Source organism: Plasmodium yoelii, assembly GCF_900002385.2.
Source record: "Plasmodium yoelii strain 17X genome assembly, chromosome: 14".
Classification (NCBI taxonomy): domain Eukaryota; phylum Apicomplexa; class Aconoidasida; order Haemosporida; family Plasmodiidae; genus Plasmodium; species Plasmodium yoelii.
Window position 1 is genome coordinate 2745946 of NC_036186.2, and position 23106 is coordinate 2769051.

Genomic DNA, 23106 nt, shown 5'->3' on the forward strand with positions numbered 1-23106 from the left:
TTTAATTTAAATCGTATTTTGATAACCGAAAAGTATAATAATATTATATATGAAGTTGGGTATGAATTATAATAAAATCCATTTTGAATATTCATCTACATTATAATATACCTTCAGGTTAATAGAAATATTTTTATCGTTAATTAAACATATTACCAATACATAATAGGCAGTCATAAAATATAGGTTCATAAAATATCGATCGAGGTTCGACAACACAACAATATCTATAAAATATATTTTATGCATCTACCATTTTTAATAATACAATAAAAATATGGATAATAATAAAGATTACATTATAGATATATGTATACTATCCTTTTAACTTTCGATTATATATAGTATAATTTTATGCTAAAGTTTTAAATTCAAATAATAGGGATAGTTCTATATACATTAACTTATTTACTATAAAGGTATAATATTAGATTAATCGCTATTCATTTTTAAATTTTATATTTTCAGGTATACATATATTACATTTAAATAGTTAAAAGACAAAATATAAGTATATTAATAAAATTTAATGTTATATTTTGTTATAATAGTTATAAATAATATGAAAGATAGAATAGCGTTATTATTATATGCTTATACATATAATATAATAAAATACTATACCAATAATTGATATTAAAATATTGTTTTATTGTGGAAAATTCATATAATTAAATATTAATTTTATCGAAAAGACACATAATAATACATTATAAAGGTATCAATGCTATATATTTGTTAAAGATTCAATTTGGGACATGTGGTTTAATATTCTAAAAATATGAATCAATGGTGAAATGGTTAAAGACGCAATTCATGTTAAATCCCATTTGATTATTCCATATTAACGCATATTATATTGTCGCTGTTTTACCATAGAATTAATAATATATATAATTTTTAATAAATTATTTGAATGATATACATTAACTATAACAGTAGAATATATAAGATAAAATTATGTATAATATTTAGCAAATATTTATATAAATATATATATTAAAGGCTAATATATCTTATCTCTCTCCTATTAAAGTGTAAAATAATGACATAATCATAGTTTTCTATTATACTTTAAAATTTACATAATAGTTATTTATATGTTAATATTTAATATCTACTAAGTATGCTTTTAAAAACAATATGAACTTAAAGACTTATTTAAGGTTATAAATACGGGTTCAGTGATAATTGTCGTTTTAAACCGTGGAAATTATGCGTAAATATATTATAAAATTATCCAATAAGGTATATTTATAAATTGAATTATATAAGAATATAAATAAAGTTATCGGATTCATTAAAAACAATATAAATTTGTTTGATTTGCATAGAAAATGGAACAATACAACTTTGTAAATACTATAATTTTAATAAAACATGGTATATAGTATTAGAAACAAGTGTATAAGTATTTAGTCTATCTTATTAAATACTTATTTATATACTTTAAGGATTGTAATAATAATAACTTTCTTAAATTTATATATTTGTGCATTATTTAAGTTTTATGACGTCATTTATCTTCGATATTAAAGCATATGTATAAGTATATATTTTTTAAATTAATTATAAAAGTATATCTATTTTTATAATAAAGTTATACCAAATGTTAGTAAGAATAGTATTTTTTGTATAAAATGCATCATATATACATATGGAAAATAATGTATTATTATTTTATATGAAGTTAAAATTAAGAATAATATGTCTAACGAAATATAACTAGTACGTAAAGAGATTAAGTAAATATACCATATAGTTTATACAATATATATAAATAACATCACCCTGCGTAATCTCCAAATTATAACAGAATTTCACTATAATGTCATATAAAGAGGTATATATCTTTTTTCTTATATTATTCGTATGTTGCATTCCTATAAATTATATTAATTTTAGTAACATTTATATCAATACATTCTTCTGTTTAATTCGTAAAATATATTCGTAGTGTGATGCAATTAATGAGATTGATAATTATTTTGTTGATGATCCTAACAACTCGAGAAAAGATGGTTCTGGGGATTCATTAAATGTTTATTGCCCTAATAAGAACTGTAGTAGTGATGAAGAAAATATTATCTCCGGTTTTATAATGTTACTAAAAATGGGTGATAATGAAAATATAAATAGTGAAAAACTTGTTGAATACGCTATTTTATGGTTAAGTTATAAACTAAATCAAAAAACACAAAATGGAACTACCACATTAAACGATTTTTATACTAACCATATAGAAACAAATAGTTGTTATAAGGGGAATATACCTAATGATAGTAATAGTAAGATTAATAAGGATGTTATAGAAAATAAAATAAAATCGATGAATATGAATATTAAAGATATATCTAATTTTTATGATGCATTTAAATCATTATGTAACATGTGTAGTGAAATTAATGCAGAAACAGATACTAAATGCAAGAAATGTTTAGAAAATGCTGGAGAATTTTTTGAAAAATGTGAAAAAGTTAAAAATGGTTTAGATATTACTAAAGAATATTCTTATTCTCAACTATGGTTAAGTTTATCAAAAGATTATAAAAATTTTGAAGGTAATTATAATAGTATTTGGTGTAATAATGTCCCATCAGTTGTAGCTTGTCCACGAAGTTCAGTAACAAAAAATATACTAATTACAATTGCAATTATATTTGTTGCAGCATCAATTTTATTGGGAGTTTCTTATAAGGTAAATAATAAGGAATTAAAAAAAAATATTATATATATGTAAACATTAACGAACAGCCGTACGCTTCTTAACATTTTATATTAGTATTCGTTATTTGGATTTCGGAAACGAGGTCAAAAACAACATTTAAGAGAAAAGCTAAAAAAATAAAGAAGAAATGTGTAATTAATAAATTATTCCGAGTACGAGGATTTATGTATTTTAAGAAACTGTCTATTGGGGAGTAATTTTTGAGCATAGTTTTTATATTGTTTTTAAGTTATAGGGTCAGGGTTATGTTTATGGAACCTATATTCGGGTTAGGGATAAGTATTATATCTTTATTTATTTTTTATAATTCGAACACTAATTAAATATATGTATCATTCCGTATGTTTAATTTCGAGATTAAATTCAAAATATGTACTCCCAAAGGAGAATTCCCATTAATATGAAAGGGGTTATATATCATATTTATAAGTTATAATATATATAATTGAGTGTTCGTGTCGATTTAATATGATTAAAATAAAATGTCTATATTACATATATTAATTCATATTATGATATATAATAATTGCTTATATAAAAGTTAATATTTGGTTATATTGAATTATGTATATCATAATATGTTTCTTTATTTAATGAAAATTTTATTTAGTAAAACGTATTATTTGTATCATATTGATTTTAATTTAAATCGTATTTTTATAACAGAACAATATAATATTATTATATATGAGGTATATATTATAATTCGATTAGTTTTGAATATTCATATACATTACAATATACCTTCATATTAATGATTATATTTTTAATGTTAATTAAGCACAGTGCTAATATAAAATAATAGATAATTATAAAATATAGATTCATGAATATCGATCGAGAATCGACAATATAACATAATCTATAAATTATTGTTATGTTTCTAACATTTTTTGAAGTTGTAATTGTAGTTACTATTATCTTCTTGTATTAATAGAAGTTGCTTCATATGCTTTAATTTATTTATCATAAGGTATAATAATAGATTAATCACTATTAATTTTTAAATTTTGAGGTATAAATATATTATATTTTAAAATAGATAAAAAATAAAATATAAGTATATTAATAAAGTTTAATATTATAGATATGATGCATTATTATATACCTATACAAATAATCTAGAAATTACCAATAGTTAATATTAAAATATTATTTTATTGTGGAAAATTCATATAATTAAATATTAATTTTATCGAAAAGACATAATAATACATTATATATTTGTTAATTATTCAATTTGGAATTTATAGTTTTATATTCTAAAAACATGGTTTAATGGAGAAAGGGTTAAATACTTAATTAATATTAAATGTCATTCTATTATTCAATATTATATTATTATTGTTTTTTGTAGAATTAATATAATATAGAATTTTTAATTAATTTTTTGAATATACATACATTGATAACTATACCAACAAATATATAAGATAAGAATGAACAATGCATAGTATTTAGGAAATGTTTATCTAAATTTATATATTAAAATGACAAATATATCTTATCTCTCTCCTCTTAAAGAGCAATTTAACAGCTTAATTAAACATAGTTTTCTATTATACTTTAAAATTTGTATCAATACTTATTTATTTGTTAATATTTTCTAAGTATTATTTTAAAAACAATTTACATATAAAAACTTATTTAAGCTTATAAATACGGATTCAGTGCAAATTGTTTTAAAGAATGGAAAATATGGCAAAATATATTATAAAATTACCCAATAAGGAATACTTATAAATTAGAATATGTAGGAATAAAAATAAAGTTATTGAGCACATTAAAATGAATTTTGAATTTATCTACATTCATTAAAAACAATATAAATTTATATAATTGCATAGAATGGAAACAATGCAACTTAATTTGAAAATACTATAATTTTAATAAAACATTGTATATAGTATTAGAAGCAAATATATAAAAGTTTAATATATTTAAAAAAATGACTATTTATTTATTTTATGGATTATAGTATTAATATAATTTATAACTTTTTAGATTTATAGAGTATTTATGTTTTTGAAAGACAATCATTAAAACATAAGATGTAAATATATTTCTTTTCTATGTTCAAACATACTTTAAATTCATTATAAAAGTATATTAATTTTTATAATAAAGTTATACGATATTTTTTAATAATAGTCTTTTTTGTATAAAATGCATCATATATTTAATCAAAAGTTTATTAAGCATCCCTCTATTTAAGGTAATTTAGATAATTGTCATAAAATAAGTATAATATGATTTTAGTAATACTACTGTATTATTATTTTATATTAATTTAATTATTGAAAAATTTATAATATATTTAACTACAGGCAATTTTTATATATAGGGTTAAAGTATTGCGTTACATATTTGGTGCGCCGTATATAAAACAGCATGATCCTACTCAATTTATAAATCAAAAATAATATCCTATTATAATGGATGCCGAAGTGGTATATGCATTTTTTAATAATAATAGTTTCCTTTACATTTTTTATATTGTATTACATATAAATATCATTAAACTTTATTTTAATAATTCTCGTCTTTATTAATTGTTTTTAAATGTTTTCATAGTGTAAAAGGTTCGAGAATGTAAGGGAATGGCTTCCCGATAAATTGATTGGAGGAAAATATAAATTTAATGATAATAAGTCTTTAAATAATAAGTGTAATAATGATAATTTTTCAAATAATTATTGTAATAATAATGATTTTCAAAGTGATTTGAATAGAATAAGTGCTGGATGTTTATATTTGTTGGATGAATTCATTAAGGATTGTGGTGTGAATCCCTCTCCTGTAAAAAATATCATCAATATTGTTGATTACATTTTGATATGGTTAAGTTATATGTTAAACCTGGACAAAAGTGAAGAAAAAGACAATATAAATGATTTTTATATTACATACATATATAATTGTGATAAGTATAACAAGAAAATATATGAATTAACTGATTATAAGGATTATAAGGATCTTTTAGATAAAAAAAATTATGTGTTGAATATGGATAGTAATGATGTACCTAAATTTTATAAAGCATTTAAATCGTTATGTGAACTGTATACTGAATTTGATAAAAACAAGTCAAATTGCACAAATTGTTCGGAAAAAGCTGAAGAATTTGTTAAAACATATAAAGAACTTTACGAGGATCATAGTAGCAATAAAGACAGTTCAAATAGTAAAGTATTGTGTACTTTATCAAATGATTATGATAATTTTAAAAAGAAATATGATGAATCTGAATATTCTAAATCTTCACCCCTTCCAACGATAGAAACAGAAAAAATTTCTGAAATATGTTCTGAACAAACTTCTAAAAAAACTCATGCAACAGGTTATGAAGAATTTTCTGAGGTTACATTATCAGAATCATCACTAGTAAGTAAATTATTTATAGTTTTATCGATATTTGGTGCAATAGCAATTTTTTTAGGAATTTCTTATAAGGTAAATAATATGGAATTTAAAAATTATTTTCATTATATATATGCAAATTTTAGGAAATATATAATACGTTTAACATTTTTATATTAGTATTCGTTATTTGGATTTCGGAAACGATTTCAAAAACAAAAATTAAGAGAAAAGCTAAAAAATGTAAAGAAGAGAATGAATCATTAATATATGATTCGAAGATTAATATATGTTAAGAAGCTGTATATTGGGAAATAAATAATTTTTGTATAATTTTTATATAGTTTTATGTTGTGGAACCAATATTCGGGTTAGGGCTAAGTATTATATTGCATTTAATTTTTTATAATTTGAACATTAATTAAATATATTTGTCATCCCGTATGTTTAATCACATATAAAGTCTAAATATGCAACAAAAAAGTGGATATAACCATTAATGTGGAAGGGGTTACATAACATATTTTATAAGTTATAATATATATAATTGAGTGTTCATGCCGATTTAATATGATTAAAATAAAATGTCTATATTGCATATATTAATTCATATTATGATATATCATAATTATTTATTATTTAAGCTTGATAATAATAACTATATTGAATTATGCATATAATATGTTTCTTTATTTGATGAAAAATTTATTTAGCAAAAATTATTATTTGTACCATATTTATTTTGATTCAAATCTTATTTTTATAAACGAACAGTATAATAATTTTATATATCGGAGTATAAGTATAATTTGATTCATTTGGAACGGTTTCCTACATTATAATATACCTTCAGGTTAATGGGCATATTTATATTGTTAATTAAACATTTACCAATATATAATAGGTAGTCATAAAATATAGATGTATAAAATATCGATCGAAGTTCGACAACACAAAATTATCTATAAAAGGCATGTTATGCATCTAACATTTTTAGTAATACAACAAAAATCGCACTATATATACAATATTTTTTAGGTTTTAATTATAGTAACTATTTTCTTTTTGTATTAAAATTAATTAGTATTAATAGAGTTTCTTTATACGCTTTAATTTATCATAAAGGCATAATAATAGATTAATCACTATTAATTTTAAATTTTATAGTTTTTAAGTATATATAAATTATATTTTAAAATAGTTAAAAAATAAAATATAAGTATATAATAAAATTTAATGTTATAGTTTGCTATAATACTTATAAACAACTTGGTATATACAATTAACGTTATTGTTCTAATATATAATATGGTATCAATGACTAAAACTGAAATATGTTGAAATTGTGAAATATATACAATTATATATTGATGCAAAGTATATAGAAAAAGTATGTAATAATTAATTTAATTTGAACTAATAATATTTTTATTAGGTTATTGTATATATAAAAACTCTAAATTTATAATTCAAATATATTGTTATTACGAAATAATATGTTCTAAAATGTTATACTTTAAAACAATGAAACAAAAAAATTACTAATTGATTTAAAGTATTTTTATTAAGCGCATTGATTATTCCATTGTGCTATACAGCGATATAACAGTAACAATAATAATAGTAATAACAATAGATATAAGTATTAAATACGAAAAAATATGCTTATTTAATAAACTATATGGGTATAAATTATTATACATATTCTTAAAGGTATGATAAAATTGTATGCATACAAGATCAAATGAAATATTATAACATTTATTTAAGTAAACTTTAATACGATAACATTAGACTAACATTACCAGGAAAAACAATATTAATAATTATACAGTTTTTCATCATAAAATTAAATATAGTTTATTATAAAATATAAAAGCAAACTATATATTTAGAAAACAATTCTAAGTTATTTTTAATGTATACATGAATTGAAAGTCTTAATGGTAGAAAATATAAAACATAATTAAACTATGTAGAATAAATAAATATTATATGGATACATCCTTGTCTTAAAAAATCATACTTCCCTTATCTCTCCTCTCAAAGTGCAATATACCAATATAATACACATAATTTTCTATTATACTTAAAAATTTTCATCAATATGTATTTATGTGTTATATATTTAATATTTACTAAGTATTATTTTAAAAATAATATGCATTAAAATACTTATATAAGCTTATAAATACAGTTTTAGTGCTAATTGTCGTTTTAAACCGTGGGAAATATGTGCAAAATATATTATAAAATCACCCAATAAAATATATTTATAAATTGAATTATATAGGAATAAAAATAAAGTTATTGATTCATTAAAATGAATTATTAATTTATCTACATTAAATAAAAATAATATTATAATTATGTATATGCAATTAATAAAGGGAGCAATGCAACTTATTTTATAAATGTTATAATTTTAGAAAAAACTATATTATATATTATAAGAAACAAGTATATAAATATTTAAAATATTTTAAAAAATAACTATTTATATACTTTTAGAAATTATACTAATAATAATATTTTTTATTTTTTATATTTATACACAGTTTTTATGTTTAGAAGAGCAGCTATTAAAACAAAAGATGTGACGTTTATTTTCTATATTAAATCACATGTATAAGGATATATATTCTAAATTCATTACAATGTTACTTTAATTTTTATAATAATGTTCATATGAGTGTTATTAAGGATAACAATTTATACAAAATTGTATTATATATACAATGATAACAAATGTATTAAACACCCCCCAAAATAAGGCAATTTATCTAACTACCAAAAAGTATATATTGTTCCATATTATCTTTAAATTGAAATTAATAACAATAAAAATATTTTTATATACAAATAATTGCTGTATATAGGGTTAAATAATTGTATTACCTATTTTAGTATATATATATAATATGATATCCCCTTAACCTAGAGATTATAAATTATATTCCATCATAATGAATGATGATCTAGTATATACACTTTTTGATATTATATTTCCTATAAACTTCATTAAGTTTTATTTTAATAACATTTTCTTAATACATATTTTTATCAATTTTTTTTAAATGCTTTTTTAGTGTGGAAAATTTGATTATTTGAGGAAGCATTTATCCGATGAATTAAGTGGAAAAGCAGAAATTGAATTTAACGAAATTAGTGATTACAGTAATTACTGCTCTAGTGGAGACTGTAACACTGAGCTCGAAAAAATTACGATTGGATTTTTATGGTTACTTGGACAATATTTTGGTAAATACCCAACTAAAGGTGGTATTATAAACGATACTAAACCATTTTTTCTATATATTATTTTATGGTTAAGTTACAAATTAAATCAAAACAAAAATCACAATACCACCAAAATATACGATTTTTATAATCAACATGTAATTGGTAATAATAAATATAGTAAATTTACAAGTAATTCCAGTACATTTACAAATCTTGAGGAATTCATAAATAAAGAAAAAAATTTGTTGAATATTGATATTAAAGATCTTTCTAAATTTTATGAAGCATCCAAATTAATATGTAGTATGTATGGTAATGTTTCACGGAGTCAAACAAACGACATACTGTCAAATAATGCTATTAGTTTTGTTCAAAAATACAAAGATCTAAACAATAAATATAATACTGAAGGTGCCCCACATCTTCAAATATTGTCCGCTTTATTAACTGATTATAATAATTTAAATAAGGAATGTAGCAATATTCCATCTTTTTCAGATATATCATCAAAAGTTTCTGCACTAGCATCTGAAGATACATCAAGCTCGTCGATAGGAAACAGATTATTTACAGTTTTATCGATATTTGGTGCAATAGCATTTTTTTTAGGAATTTCTTATAAGGTAATAATAAGGAGTTAAAAAATATAGCGTTTTTAAATATTATTTTCATTAAATATATCCAAAGGTTAGCAAAAAATCATATGTTTCTTAACATTTTATATTAGTATTCGTTATTTGGATTTCGGAAACGATTTCAAAAACAAAAATTAAGAGAAAAAATAAAAAATATAAAGAAGAAAATGAATCATTAATATATGATTCGAAGAGAGTGACAATTTAGGAATAATAATAATGATTTATATATTTTAGGAAATTGTCTATCAGGAAGTAATCTTTGCATAATTTTTATATAGTTTTTATGTTGTGGGACCCATATTCGGGCCAGGGCTAAGTATTATATCTTTATTTAATTTTTTATAATTTGAACACTAATTTAATATATGTATAATTCCATATGTTTAATCACGAGATTAAATTCAAAAGTCAAATATGCCCCCCCAAAGGAACATAGACATTAATATGAAAGGGGTCCATAATATTTTTTCATATATTATAATATATTAAAATGAGTGTTAATATCGATTTAATATGATTAAAATAAAATGTCTATATTGTATATATTAATATAGATATTGATTATATATGAATTCATATTATGCTATATCATAATTGGCTATTATATAAAACTTGTTAATCAGGGGCTATATTGAATTATGTATAACATAATATGTTTCTTTGGTTGATGAAACATTTATTTAGTAAAACTTATTTGTATCATATTTATTTTGATTCAAATCGTATTTTTATAACCGAACAGTATAATAATTTTATATATCGGAGTATAATTATAATTTGATTCATTTGAAACAGTTTCCTACAGTATAATATACCTTCAAGTTAATGGGTATATTTTTATTGTTAATTAAACATATTGCCAATATATAATAGATATTCATAAAATATAGATCCGTGGTATATCGAGATTCGATAACACAACGTTATCTATAAAAGGCATTTTATGCATCTAACATTTTTAATAATCAATAAAAATATGCATATTAATAAAAAAAATAAATTATAGATATATGTATACTATCCTTTTAATTTTTGATTATATATAATATCATTTTATGTTAATGTTTTAATTAATATTGATAGAAATAGTTATATATACATTAATTTATTTACTATAAAGATATAATATTAGATTGATCATTATTAATTTTTAAACTTTATACTTTTGAGATATAAATAAATTATATTTCAAAAGATTTAAAAAATAAAATATAAGTATATTAATAAAATTGAATGTCATATTTTGTTCTAATAATTATAAATAATATGATAGATAAAATGCGTAATTATTATATGACTATATATATAATCTAGTAAAATACCAATAACTAATATTGAAATATTGTTATATTGTAAAACCTTCATATAATTAAATATTAATATTATTGAAAAGACACATAATGATGCATTATAAAGGCATAATTTTTATATATTTGTTAAAGATTCAATTTGGGATTTATAATTTTATATTATAAAATATGGATAAATAAAAAAAAGGATAAAGACTCAACGTTAAATATCTTTTTATTATTCAATATTAACGCGTATTATATTATCATTGTTTAATAAATAATCTTTAATTACAAATAGCATTGTTTTACCATAGAATTAATAAACTATAGGATTTTAATAAATTATTTGAATGTATATACATTGATAACTATAACTATAACAATAAAATATATAAGATAAAATTAACTATACATAACAATTAGCGAATGTTTATATAAATATATATATTAAAGAGCAAAGATATCTTATCTCTCTCCTCCCAAAGTTCAATATACCAACCTAATACATATAGTTTTCTATTATACTTTAAAATTTGCATCAATACTTATTTATATACTAATATTTAATATTTACTAAGTATTATTTTTAAAACAATCTACATTCAAAGACTTATTTAAGCTTATAAATAGCATAAGTACGGATTCAGTACTAATTGGTGTTTTAAACTATGGAAATGATACGCGAAATATATTCTATAATTATCTAATACGGAATATTTATAAATTGAAGTATATAGAAATAAAAATATTGTTATAAGATTCATTAAAATGAATTGTGAATTTATTTATATTAAATAAAAAAAATATAAATTATGTAATTTGCATAGAAAGTGGAGCATGTAACTTATTTTGAAAATACTAAAATTTTAGAAAAAACTATATTATATATTATAAGAAACAAGTATATAAAAATTTAATATATTTTAAAAAATAACTATTTATATATTTTTAAGGATTATAGTAATAATAGAACATTTTATTTTTTAGATATATACAATATTTAAGTTTTAGAAGAACAATCATTAAAACATAAAATATAAATATATTCCTTTTCTATGTTCAAACATACTTTAAATTCATTATAAAAGTATATCCATTTTTATAATAAAGCTATACCAACTGTTAGTAAGAATAGCATTTTTTTTATAAAATGCATCGTATTTATATTTAACTAAAATGTATTAAGCAACCCTCTATTTAAGGTAATTTAAATAATTGTCACAAAAAGAAATAAAACGTTCCTTTAGTAATAATATTATATTATTATTCTATATTAATTTAATTATTGAAAAACTTATAATATATTTAACTACAGACAGTTGTTATATATAGGGCCAAAGTATTTGCGTCACATATTTGATGCAGTGTATATAAAACAGCATTCTTTTACTCAATTTACAAATCAAAAATAAAATTCCATCATAATGAATAAAGAAGTGGTATATCATTTTTGATATTGTATTACATATAAATATCATTAAACTTTATTTTAATCAAATGTTCAATAATATACATTTATAATATTTGTTTTTAAATGTTTTCTTAGTGTAAAAAGTTTACGAGTATATGGGATTTTTTCCCCGATACATTGGATAAAGGAGAATATAAATTTAATGATAATAATTTTTTAGATAGTTATTGTGATGGTAATAAGTGTGATAGTGCTTTCGAAAGAATTGATGGTGGATGTTTATATCTTTTTAAGCAAATATTTGGGACTTCTGAATTTTTTAAGTCTGTTGCAAATAGTAACATCAATATTGTTGATTACATTTTGATATGGTTAAGTTATATGTTAAACCTAAAGGAACAACCAGGAAATGATAGCAATCTAAAATTTTTTTATAGTACAACTATAAATAATGATAGGTATAAAAATTCTATAAATGGTGTTACAGAGTATAAAAATTATAAGGATCTTATAGATAAAAAAACATATTTTTTGAATATGAATAGAAATATTATATCTAAATTTTATGAAGCATTTAAATTATTATGTGAAATGTATGCTGAATTTGATGATAATACACCATATTGCTCAAACTGTTCGAAAAATGCTAAGCAATTTGTTAATAAATATAAAGAAATGAATGAAAATTCTGATATTACTAATAATAGTTCCTATAATGAATTATTGTCTACTTTATCAAAAGATTATGATAATTTTATGAATAAATATAATAATAGTAAATATTTCAAATCTTCACCTCTTCCAACGATAGAAGAAATAAAAACTCCTGCACAAAAAATTCTACAAAGTTCTGAAGATACATCATCAAGTTCATCGGTAACAAACAAATTATTTACAGTTTTATTGATATTTGGTGCAATAGCATTTCTTTTAGGAATTTCTTACAAGGTAAATAATAAGGAATTAAAAAATTATTTTCATTATATATATGCAAACGTTAACAAACAAAACATACTTTATTAAAATTTTATATTAGTATTCGTTATTTGGATTTCGGAAACGATTTCAAAAACAACAAATAAGAGAAAAAATAAAAAATATAAAGAAGAGAATGGCTCATTAATATATTATTCGAAGAGTAATGACTATTTCAGGAATAGTAATAATGGTTGATATATTTTAAGAAATTGTCTATTTCGAAGTAATTTTTGCATAATTTTTATATAGTTTTTATGTTGTGGGTCAGGATTGTGTTTATGGAACCCATATTCGGGTTAGGGTCAAATATTACATCTTTATTTAATTTTTTATAATTTAAACACTAATTTAATATACGTATCATTCCGTATGTTTAATCAGAAGATGAAGTTAAAAAATCAAAATATGCAACCAAAAGGGGAATAATCTAACATGAAAGGGATCAATACCAATTTCCCCATAAAGTATAATATATATAATTGTGTGTTTATGCCGATTTAATATGATTAAAATAAAATGTCTATATTGCATATATTAATATAGATATTGATTATATATGAATTCATATTATGGTATATCATAATTTCCTATTATATAAGTCGTGATAACCCAGAGATACATTGAATTATGCATATCATAATATGTTTCTTTATTTAATGAAAATTTTATTTAGTAAAACTTATTATTTGGATCATAATTATTTTAATTTAAATCATGTTATACAACTGAACTGTAATAATAGATAAACATAAAATATAGATTCATAAATATCGATCGAGAATCGACAACGTAACATAGTCTATAAAAGATTGTTATGGTTCTAACATTTTTTGTAATACATAAAAATATGCATATTAATAAAAAATTAAATTATAGATATATGTATACTATCCTTTAAAATAACAATTATGTATAGTATCATTTTATGCTAATGTTTTAAATTCAAACAATAGAGATACTTATATATACATTAATTTATTTACCATAAAGGTATAATATTATATTAGTCACTTTAATTTTTAATCTTTATAGTTTTTAAGTATAAATATATTACATTTAGAATTGTTAAAAAATAAAATATAAGTATATTAATAAATTTTTTATCATATTTTGTTTTAATAATTATAAATAATATGATAAATAGAATAAAGTAATATTATATACCTATACATATAAACTGGTAAAATATTATTCAATAACTAATATTGAAATATTGTTATATTGTGAAACCTTCTTATAATTAATACTGATATTAATTTTATAGAGAAGGCAAATAATAATACATTATAAGGGTATTAATGTTATGTTTTTGTTAAAGGTTCAATTTTGAATATGTTGTTTTATATTCAAAAAAAATAGATAAATAAAGAAACTGTTAAAGATTCAATTATGTTAAATATCATTTTATTATTCCATATTATATTATATTATAATTGTTTTACCATAGAATTAATAAAATATAAAAAATTTAACGAATTATTTTAATGTATATCCATTGGTAATTATAACAATAAAATATATAAGATAAGAATGAACAATGTAGAGCACATAAAGAATATTTATATAAATTTATATATTAAAGGCTAATATATCTTATCTCTCTCCTATTAAAGTGCAATATAAGAACCTAATTAAACATAGTTTTATATTATACTTTAAAATATCATCAGTAGGTATATATGTTTAATATTTACTAAGCAATATTTTAAAAATAATATGCATTCAAAGACTTATTTAATCTTATAAGTACGGGTTCAGTGTTAATTGGTGTTTTAAAGAATGGAAAGGATGACAAAATATATTATAAAATTACCCAATAAAGTATATTTCTAAAACGGAATGTGTAAGAATAAAAATAAAGTTATTGAAAATGTTAACTATAATTGGAATGGATATATATTAAATAAAAACAATATAAATTTAAGTATATGCAATTTATTTTGAAAATACTATAATTTTAATAAAACATGGTATATAGTATTAGAAACAAGTATATACGTATTTAATATATTTTAAAAAATAACTATTTGTATACTTTAAGGATTATAGTAATAATGGGTTTCTTAATTGTTTCGATTTTTGCAGTATATTAAAACAAAAGATATGGCGTTGTTTATTTTCCATATTAAAGCATATGTATAAGAATATTTATTCTAAGCTCATTACTATGTCACTTTAATTTTTATAATAATGCTCATATGCATGTTGTTAAGGATAAAAATTTATGTAAAATTGTATTATATATACATATGATAAAAAATGTATTAAGCATCCCCCCAAATAAGGCAATTTATCTAACTACCATAAAAGTATATATTGTTCTATATTATCTTTAAATTAATATTAAAATGATAATATCATGCTTAAACACAGACAATTTCATATTATGGTTCAATTATTTTGTCATTTATTAATCGTAAAATATATAAAATAATATGATGTTACATAATCTACATATTATAAACAAAATAAAATTACAATGGATTATAAGCTGGTATATAATTTTTTTAAGAAAATTTGCTTGTATTTGTTGATATTATATAATCTATAAATTTCATTAACATATATTTTTATTATACTTTTTTAAATGTTTTCTTAGTGTGAACAGTTTGATACATTGAGAAACTATTTACCCGATGAATTAGAAAAACATGAATCAGTCGATTTGAATAAAAATGAGAATATTAAGAATTATTGCTATAATGGAGAATCAGAGGAAAGAACATGTAAGACAGATCTCGATAAAATTAAGGCTGGATGTTTATGGTTGTTTGAGCAATTGTTTGTGAAAAATAACAAAAATATCAGTACAGTTGAATACATTATCATATGGTTAAGTTATAAACTAAATCAAAAGAAGTATGACGGAATCAACAATCTAAATGATTTTTACACTAACTGTATAGAAAATAATACTCATTATACTAGTTGTAAACAAGATGGTGTAGATTGTAGTAACCAATTACAAAATAATACGGGATATACTAACTATAAGGAAATCATAAATAAAAGAAAGGGGTTGTTGAATACTAATATTGAAAAGATGTCTAAAATTTATGATGCATTTAAACCATTATGTAACATATATACTGAACTTGGTGGAAGCAACACAGAAAATAAGAAATATTTAGAAAATGCTAGTAAATTTGTTGAAAACTATAAAGAACTTAATGACGATTCTGATAATACTGAAGATGACACCTATTATCAAGTATTGCATACATTATCAAATGATTATATTAATTTAAAAGATTATTGTTATAGTAATAGCATTGATTGTAACAAAATTCCATCCCTTATACCGATAGAAACAGAAGAAAGTGATATGCTAAGTTCTGAAGAGAGTTGTGATGATACATCATCAAGTTTGTCGATAGTAAAAAAATTAATTCTATCTTTATTAATATTCAGTGCAATATCAATCTTTTTGGGAATTTTTTTTAAGGTAAATAATAAGAAATTTAAAAATTATTTTCATTAAATATATGCAAACTTTAACAAAAAAATCGTACACTTCTTAACATTTTATATTAGTGTTCGTTATTTGTATTACGGAAAAGAGCTCAAAAACAATATTTAAGAGAAAAGCTAAAAAAATAAAGAAAATGGATCATTAATATATTATTCGAAGAGTAGTGATTATTCCAGGAATAGTAATAAAGGTTGATATATGTTAAGAAGCTGTTTATTGGGAAGTAATTTTTGCATAATTTTTATATAGTTTTTATGTTGTGGAACCCATATTCGGGTTAGGGCTAAGTATTATATTGCATTTAATTTTTTATAATTTTAACACTAATTAAAATGTACCATTTCTGTATCTTTAATCACAATATGAGGTTCAAAAGTCAAAATATACAACCAAAAGGGGAATAATCTAATATTAAAGGGGCCAATACCATATTTTCCATAAAGTATATTATATACAATATATTGACTGTATATGAAGTCTTATTATGGAATACCATAATTGCCTATTATATAAATCTTGATAACCCAGAACTATATTGAATTATGTATATCATAATATGTTTCTTTATTTTATGAAAATTTTATTTAGTAAAACTTATAAGCAGTGTCACTATTATTTTGATTTAAATTATATTACTCCAATTGAACTGTAATAATAGATATTCATAAAATATATATTCATAAATATCGATCGAGAATCGACAATACAACGTTATCTATAAAAGATTGTTATGCTTCTAACATATTTTGAAATTTTAATTGTAGTTGTTATTCTCTTTTTGCATTTTACATTTGTATTAAAATTAGTAATAATAGAAGTTGCTTTATGCGCTTTAGTTTATTTATCATAGGATATAACAATAGGTTCGTTATACAATAAATTTTTAAATTCATAGTTTTGAAGTATATATAATTTGGAAATATATTATATTTAAAATAGTTAAAAAATTAAATATAGTATATTAATAAAATTGAATGTCATATTTTGTTCTAATAATTATAAATAATATGATAGATAAAATGCGTAATTATTATGACTATACATATAATTTAGTAAAATATCAATAATTAATATTGAAATATTGTTTTATTGTGGAAACTTCATATAATTAAACATTAATATTATCGAAAAGACAGATAATACATTATAAAGGTATCAATTTTATATATTTGTTAAAGACCCAAATTGAGCTATGTAGTTTTATATTTTTAAAAACTGGATAATAGAGAAAAGGATAAAGTCTCAATTCATGTTAAATGACATTTTATTACTCCATATCAACGCGTATTATATTATTAGTTTTTATTGAATAATAATTTTTTAATTTAAAACAACATTACGTTATCATAGAATTAATAAAATATAAATTTTTTAATAAATTATTTGAATGTATATACATTAATAACTATAACAATAAAACATATAAGATAAAAATGAACAATGTAGAACTGTTAGCAAATATTTATCTAAATTTATATATTAAAAGAGAAAATATATCTTATCTCTCTCCTCTTAAAGGTCAATATGACAACCTAATCAAACCTAGTTTTATATTATACTTTAAAATTGCATCAATACTTATTTATATGTTATATAATTAATATTAAAAGAAAGGCATAGTAAATGTTTAATATTTACTATTTATTATTTTAAAAACAATTTACATTTAAATACTTATATAAGATTTTAAATAGCATAATAAGTATGGGTTCATTGCTAATTGTTATTTTAAAGAATGGAAAGGATGGCAAAATATATCATAAAATTACCCAATATAGTATATTTCTAAAATGAAATATGTAGGAATAAAAATAAAGTTATTGAAAATGTTAAATATTATTCGAATGAATATATATTAAATAAAAACAATACAAATTTATGTATATGCAATTAAAAAAGTGAACAATGCAACTTATTTTGTAAATGTTATAATTCTAGAAAAGTCTGTATTATATGTTATAAGAAACAAGTATATAAAAAATTAATCTATCTTATTAAATAACTATTTATATACTTTTAAGGATTATAGTAATAATGGGTTTCTTAATTGTTTCGATTTTTTCAGTATATTAGTTTTGGGGTACCATTTATTAAAACAAAAGATATGACGTTTATTTTCTATATTAAAGAATATGTATAAGAAGATATATTTTTAATTCGTTACAAAGTTGCTTTAATTTTTATAATAATGTTCATATGAGTGTTATTAAGGACAACCATTTATGTAAAATTGTATTATATATACATATGGTAAAAAATGTATTAAACATCCCCCCCTAAATAAGGCAATTATCTAACTACAATAAATTATATATTGTTTCATATTATCTTTAAATTAATATTAAAAATGATAATAACATGATCAATTACAGATAATTTTATATTAAAGTTCAATTATTTTTTCATTTATTAAGCGTAAAATATATTAAATAATATGATGTTACATAATCTACATATTATAAACAAAATAAAATTACGATGGATTATACCCTGGTATATAAATTTTTTAATCAAATTTGCTTTTCCTTATATTTTTCGATGTTATATTACTTATAAATTTTATTAAATTTGATTTTATAACAGTTTCACTAACATATATTTTTATTATATTTTTTAAAATGTTTTCTTAGTGTATGAGGTTTAATAACTTGAGAATCTATTTACCCGATGACTTAAGCAAAGGTACAAAGAATGATATTCATATATTAGGGAATATTAAGAATTATTGCTCTAATGGAGAATCAGAGGGAACAGGATGTAAGACTGATCTCGATAAGATAAATGGTGCTTGTCTATGGTTGTTTGACCAATTGCTTTTGAAAAATAAATATAATATCAACATGGTTGAATACATTATTATATGGTTAAGTTATATGCTAAATCAAAAGACACATGAAGGGATCAGCAATTTAAATGACTTTTATACTAAATATATACAGAATAATACTTATTATAATAAGTGTGATAATTCTGGTAAAGATTGTAGTGATACATTAAAAGAAATAACGAAATATTCAAATTATAAGGAAATAATAGATAATAAAATAAATTTTATGACTATTGGTATTAATGATATGTCTAAATTTTATGATGCATTTAAATCATTATGTAACATGTATATTGAACTTGATGCAAACGACCCCAAATCTACGAAAAATTTAGAGAATGCTAAAGAATTTATTAAAAAATACGAAAAACTTAATAATGATTCTGGAATTAGTGGGCACAGTTCATATAGACAAATATTGTCTACTTTATCAAATGATTATGATAATTTTAAAAATTATTGTGATGATAATAAAGTTGATTGTAACGATATACCACTCCTTCCAGAGATAAAAAAAACAAACAATCCTGTACAAGATTCTGGACAAAAAATTGAAGCTACATCATCAAGTTCGTCGATTACAAGCAAATTAATTCCAGTTTTATCGACATTAGTTGCAATAGCAATTTTTTTAGGAATTTCTTATAAGGTAGATAATAAGGAATTAAAAAATTATTTTCATTATATATATGCAAACGTTAACAAACAAATTATACGTTTCTTAACATTTTATATTAGTATTCGTTATTCGGATTTCGGAAACGATCTCAAAAACAATATTTAAGAGAAAAGATAAAAAAATAAAGAAGAAAAGGGATCATTAATTTATGACTCTGAAAATAGCGATCAATATACTTTAATATATTTTTATATTTTGAAGTAACAAACTTTTATCAAAATGTTTGCATAATTTTTATATATTTTTATGTTTTGGGCCAGGGGTGAGGTTATGTTTGTAGAACTCATATTTGGGTTAGGGTTAAGTATTATATTGTATTTAATTTTGTATAATTTGATAATGTTTATTGGTCTGTAAATGTTGATCAAATATATTTACCATTTCCGTATGGTTAATCCCAAGCTGAAGTCTAAATATGCAACCAAAAAAGGGATACTGTCATTAATATGAAAAGGGTCACATAACATTTTTTCGTAAATTATAATATATATAATTTAGTGTTCATATCGATTTAATATTATTAAAAAAATGTCTATATCGCATATATTAATATAGATATTTGCTATATAATAACTGTCATTATATAAAATTTTTTAATATGTGGTTACATCGAATTATGCATAATGCAATATATTTCTTTATTTGACAATAATTTTATTTAGTAAAACTTATAATTTGTATCATATTTGTTTTAAATTAAATTATATTACGCCAACATAACTTTAATAATAACATTATATATGAAGTTGGGTATGAATTATAATAAAATTCATTTTGATTATTCATCCACATTATAATATACCTTCAGGTTAATGAATATATTTTATTGTTAATTAAACATATTACCAATATATAATAGGTAGTTAAAATATAGATTCATAAAATATCGATCGAGGTTCGACAACACAACGATATCTATAAAATATGTTTTATCCATCTAACATTTTTAATAATACATAAAATTACATTATAGATATAGGCATACTATCCTTTTAACTTTCGATATATATAATATAATTTTATGCTAAAGTTTTAAATTCAAATCATATAAATCGTTCTATATACATTAATTTATTTACTATAAAGGTATAATATTATATTAATCATTATTAATTTTTAAACTTTATATTTTGAAGTATATACAAATTGGAAATATATATTTAAAGTAGCTAAAAGACAAAATATAAGTATATTAATAAAATTTCACGTTTTGTTCTAATAATTATAAATAATATGACAAAATAATGTTATTATTATATGCATATACATATAATCTAGTAAATTAGAAATAGTTAATATTAAAATATTGTTTTATTGTGAAACCTTCATATAATTAAATATTAATTTTATCGAAAAGACACATAACAATACATTATAAAGGTATCAATGCTATATATATGTTAAAGATTCAATTTGGGATATGTGGTTTAATATTCTAAAAATATGAATCAATAATGAAATGGTTAAAGACTCAATTTTTGTTAAATGGTATTCTATTATTCACATTAGTGTTTAGTGAATAATCATTTTATAATCCAAAACAACATTACTGTATCATAGAATTAATAAAATATAGAATTTTTAATAAATTATTTGAATGATATACATTAACTATAACAGTATAATATATAAGATAAAATTATGTATAATATTTAGCAAATGTTTATATAAATATATATATTTAAGGCTAATATATCTTATCTCTCTCCTATTAAAGGGTAATATAATAACCTAATCAAACATAGTTTTCTATTATACTTAAAAATTTACATAATAGTTATTTATATGTTAATATTTAATATCTACTAAGTATGATTTTAAAAACAATATGAACTTAAAGACTTATTTAAGGTTATAAATATGGGTTCAGTGCTAATTGTCGTTTTAAACCGTGGAAATTATGCGTAAAATATATTATAAATTACCCAATAAGGCATACTTACAAAATGAAGTATATGGAAATAAAAATAAAGTTATTTAACACATTAAAATTATTTTTTAATTTATATATATTCATTAAAAACAATATAAATTTATGTATTTTGCATAGAAATGGAACAATTCAACTTATTTTGTAAGTGTTATTTTAGAAAAGACTGTATTATATATTATAAGAAACAAGTATATAAGTATTTAGTCTATCTTATTAAATAATTATTTATATACTTTAAGGATTGTAATAATAATAACTTTCTTAAATTTATATATTTGTGCATTATTTAAGTTTTAGGACGTTGTTTGTGTTCTATATTAAAGCATATGTATAAGTATGTATTTTTTAAATTCATTATAAAAGTATATTAATTTTTATAATAAAGTTATACCAAATGTTAGTAAGAATAGTATTTTTTGTATAAAATGCATCATATATACATATGGCAAAGTGTGTAAGCAACCCTCTATTTAAGATAGTTTAGCTAATTTCCATAAAATAAATATAATATGATTTTAGTAATACTAATGTATTATTATTTTATA

At 20.2% G+C, this 23106-nt stretch overlaps 6 protein-coding genes across 6 annotated transcripts; all 6 read left to right on the forward strand.

The window, feature by feature from the left end:
- Positions 1–1828: 1828 nt before the first annotated feature.
- Positions 1829–2848, forward strand: PY17X_1470901 (PIR protein; the record flags this gene model as incomplete). Its single annotated transcript, XM_022955858.1, has 3 exons — positions 1829–1843; positions 1958–2698; positions 2783–2848. 3 exons carry the CDS (start codon positions 1829–1831, stop codon positions 2846–2848), a joined length of 822 nt encoding a protein of 273 aa, XP_022810910.1.
- A 2315-nt stretch (positions 2849–5163) lies between these two features.
- On the forward strand, positions 5164–6355 carry PY17X_1471001 (uncharacterized protein; the record flags this gene model as incomplete). The annotated part of the gene is made up of 3 exons (XM_726241.1): positions 5164–5178; positions 5303–6181; positions 6269–6355. 3 exons carry the CDS (start codon positions 5164–5166, stop codon positions 6353–6355), a joined length of 981 nt encoding a protein of 326 aa, XP_731334.1.
- Positions 6356–9054: 2699 nt separating this feature from the next.
- Positions 9055–10145, forward strand: PY17X_1471101 (PIR protein; the record flags this gene model as incomplete). Its single annotated transcript, XM_022955841.1, has 3 exons — positions 9055–9069; positions 9178–9954; positions 10059–10145. 3 exons carry the CDS (start codon positions 9055–9057, stop codon positions 10143–10145), a joined length of 879 nt encoding a protein of 292 aa, XP_022810909.1.
- Positions 10146–12685: 2540 nt separating this feature from the next.
- Positions 12686–13795, forward strand: PY17X_1471201 (uncharacterized protein; the record flags this gene model as incomplete). Its single annotated transcript, XM_718829.1, has 3 exons — positions 12686–12700; positions 12808–13620; positions 13709–13795. 3 exons carry the CDS (start codon positions 12686–12688, stop codon positions 13793–13795), a joined length of 915 nt encoding a protein of 304 aa, XP_723922.1.
- A 2334-nt stretch (positions 13796–16129) lies between these two features.
- Positions 16130–17250, forward strand: PY17X_1471301 (PIR protein; the record flags this gene model as incomplete). The annotated part of the gene is made up of 3 exons (XM_022955831.1): positions 16130–16144; positions 16250–17095; positions 17185–17250. 3 exons carry the CDS (start codon positions 16130–16132, stop codon positions 17248–17250), a joined length of 927 nt encoding a protein of 308 aa, XP_022810908.1.
- A 2350-nt stretch (positions 17251–19600) lies between these two features.
- Positions 19601–20753, forward strand: PY17X_1471401 (PIR protein; the record flags this gene model as incomplete). The annotated part of the gene is made up of 3 exons (XM_022955813.1): positions 19601–19615; positions 19753–20598; positions 20688–20753. 3 exons carry the CDS (start codon positions 19601–19603, stop codon positions 20751–20753), a joined length of 927 nt encoding a protein of 308 aa, XP_022810906.1.
- Positions 20754–23106: the final 2353 nt, after the last annotated feature.